This window comes from Mandrillus leucophaeus, unplaced genomic scaffold (assembly GCF_000951045.1).
Source record: "Mandrillus leucophaeus isolate KB7577 unplaced genomic scaffold, Mleu.le_1.0 Scaffold1325, whole genome shotgun sequence".
In the NCBI taxonomy this organism is placed as follows: Eukaryota; Metazoa; Chordata; class Mammalia; order Primates; family Cercopithecidae; genus Mandrillus; species Mandrillus leucophaeus.
In genome coordinates, this window is record NW_012101283.1 from 177,913 (window position 1) to 179,401 (window position 1,489).

The window sequence follows — 1,489 nt, forward strand, 5'->3', positions numbered from 1 at the left end:
TTTTTAGTAGAGATTGGGTTTCACCATGTTAGCCAGGATGGTGTCTATCTCCTGACCTTGTGATCGGCCTGCCTCGGCCTCCCAAAGTGCTGGGATTACAGGCATGAGCCACCGCGCCCTGCCAGACATTTTAATCTCACGGTTCTGGAGAGTAGAAGTCCAAAACCAAAGGGTTAGCAAGCCCACACCCTCAAAGGCTCTAAGAGGGCGATCCTCCCTTGACTCTCCCAAGCTTCTGATGGCCCCATTTATTCCTGGGCTTGTGGCTGCTTCACTCCAGTCTCCGAGGCAGTCCCGACATGGCCTCCTCCCCTTGCATCTCCCTCTGGCTTCTCTCTTCTGTCTCTCATAAAGACACTGGTTGTTGGATTTAGGGCCCACCCACGTCACCCAGAATGATCTCATCATGAGATCCTACATCTTCAAAGACCCTTTTCCTAAATCACATTTGTATGTTCCAGGGGTTGGAACATGGGCATGTCTTTTCGCGGGGCTACCATTCAGCCTACTACACTGGATGAGGGGCCGATACCCTCCACTTCTCCTGCTTGGAGGTGTGTAGGGAGTCAGGATTCCCAGCATACTGACATCTCCCTCCACAAACAGTCCTCTTGTGACTCTCCCACCTGTGGTGAAATTCATCTGTTTCCAGCCTGGAGATAGGCCTTTCCAAGTCCCACATGGGTGGTACAGCACCTCCCTTTGGAATGGGAGTATCTGCTGCCCCTTAGACTGAAAACCCACTTTAGCATCCTGATACACTAGGCGAATTATCAGCATTCTGTTTAAAATGTAGCCCCAGAACTCATAGGCTCGTTCTGGTGGGTAAGGATGTGGGTCTCCTGTGACTCCCCTGCTGCCTTTCTCTTTCAGCCCCTGCCCTGTTGGATGAGCAGGCACCTCTGGAAGAGCCAACTGTGTGAGATGGTGCAGCCCAGTGGTGGCCCGGCAGCAGATCAGGACGTGCTGGGTGAAGAGTCTCCTCTGGGGAAGCCAGCCATGCTGCACCTGCCTTCAGAGCAGGGCGCTCCTGAGACTCTCCAGCGCTGCCTGGAGGAGAATCAAGAGCTCCGAGGTGAGGAAAGAGTCAGGGGATCCGACCCTGCTGAGGGGAAGGCATCTTCTCCCCACCTGCACCTCTGTGTTTCCTGGGCCTGGGGTGGGGATGTGCTGCCTTCCCTCTTGGTTTCAGGAAGTAGACTCTGAGATGCAGATTAGCAGGGAGGAAGTTTAGAGTGCTCTCAGGACCAGTACTGGGAAGGGAAAGGAGGGACAGTGGAAGAAGCCGGGGTGGGCAGAGGGAGAAGCACGCTGCCGGGTAGGCTCCAGGACAGCCTTGTTGGACCTTACAGGGAGCTCTGGAGCTGGAATGAACCTTCCAGGTTGGACCAACATGTCCAGGCCTCTGTGTCCCTGCACTGAGCACTCGTGAAGTACTGTCCATCCTGGGCCAGGGCAGAGTCGGCCCTGGGAAGAGGCGTGGTCTGCC

At 55.3% G+C, this 1,489-nt stretch overlaps 1 protein-coding gene across 1 annotated transcript in view; it reads left to right on the forward strand.

Annotated features, from left to right (window-relative positions):
* The window catches only part of IKBKG (inhibitor of kappa light polypeptide gene enhancer in B-cells, kinase gamma), a 16,622-nt gene that overhangs the window by 5,209 nt on the left and 9,924 nt on the right, over nt 1-1,489 (forward strand). The window contains 1 exon segment of the mRNA XM_011972978.1: nt 874-1,075. Within this exon segment, the coding sequence (XP_011828368.1) occupies nt 874-1,075 (202 nt within the window).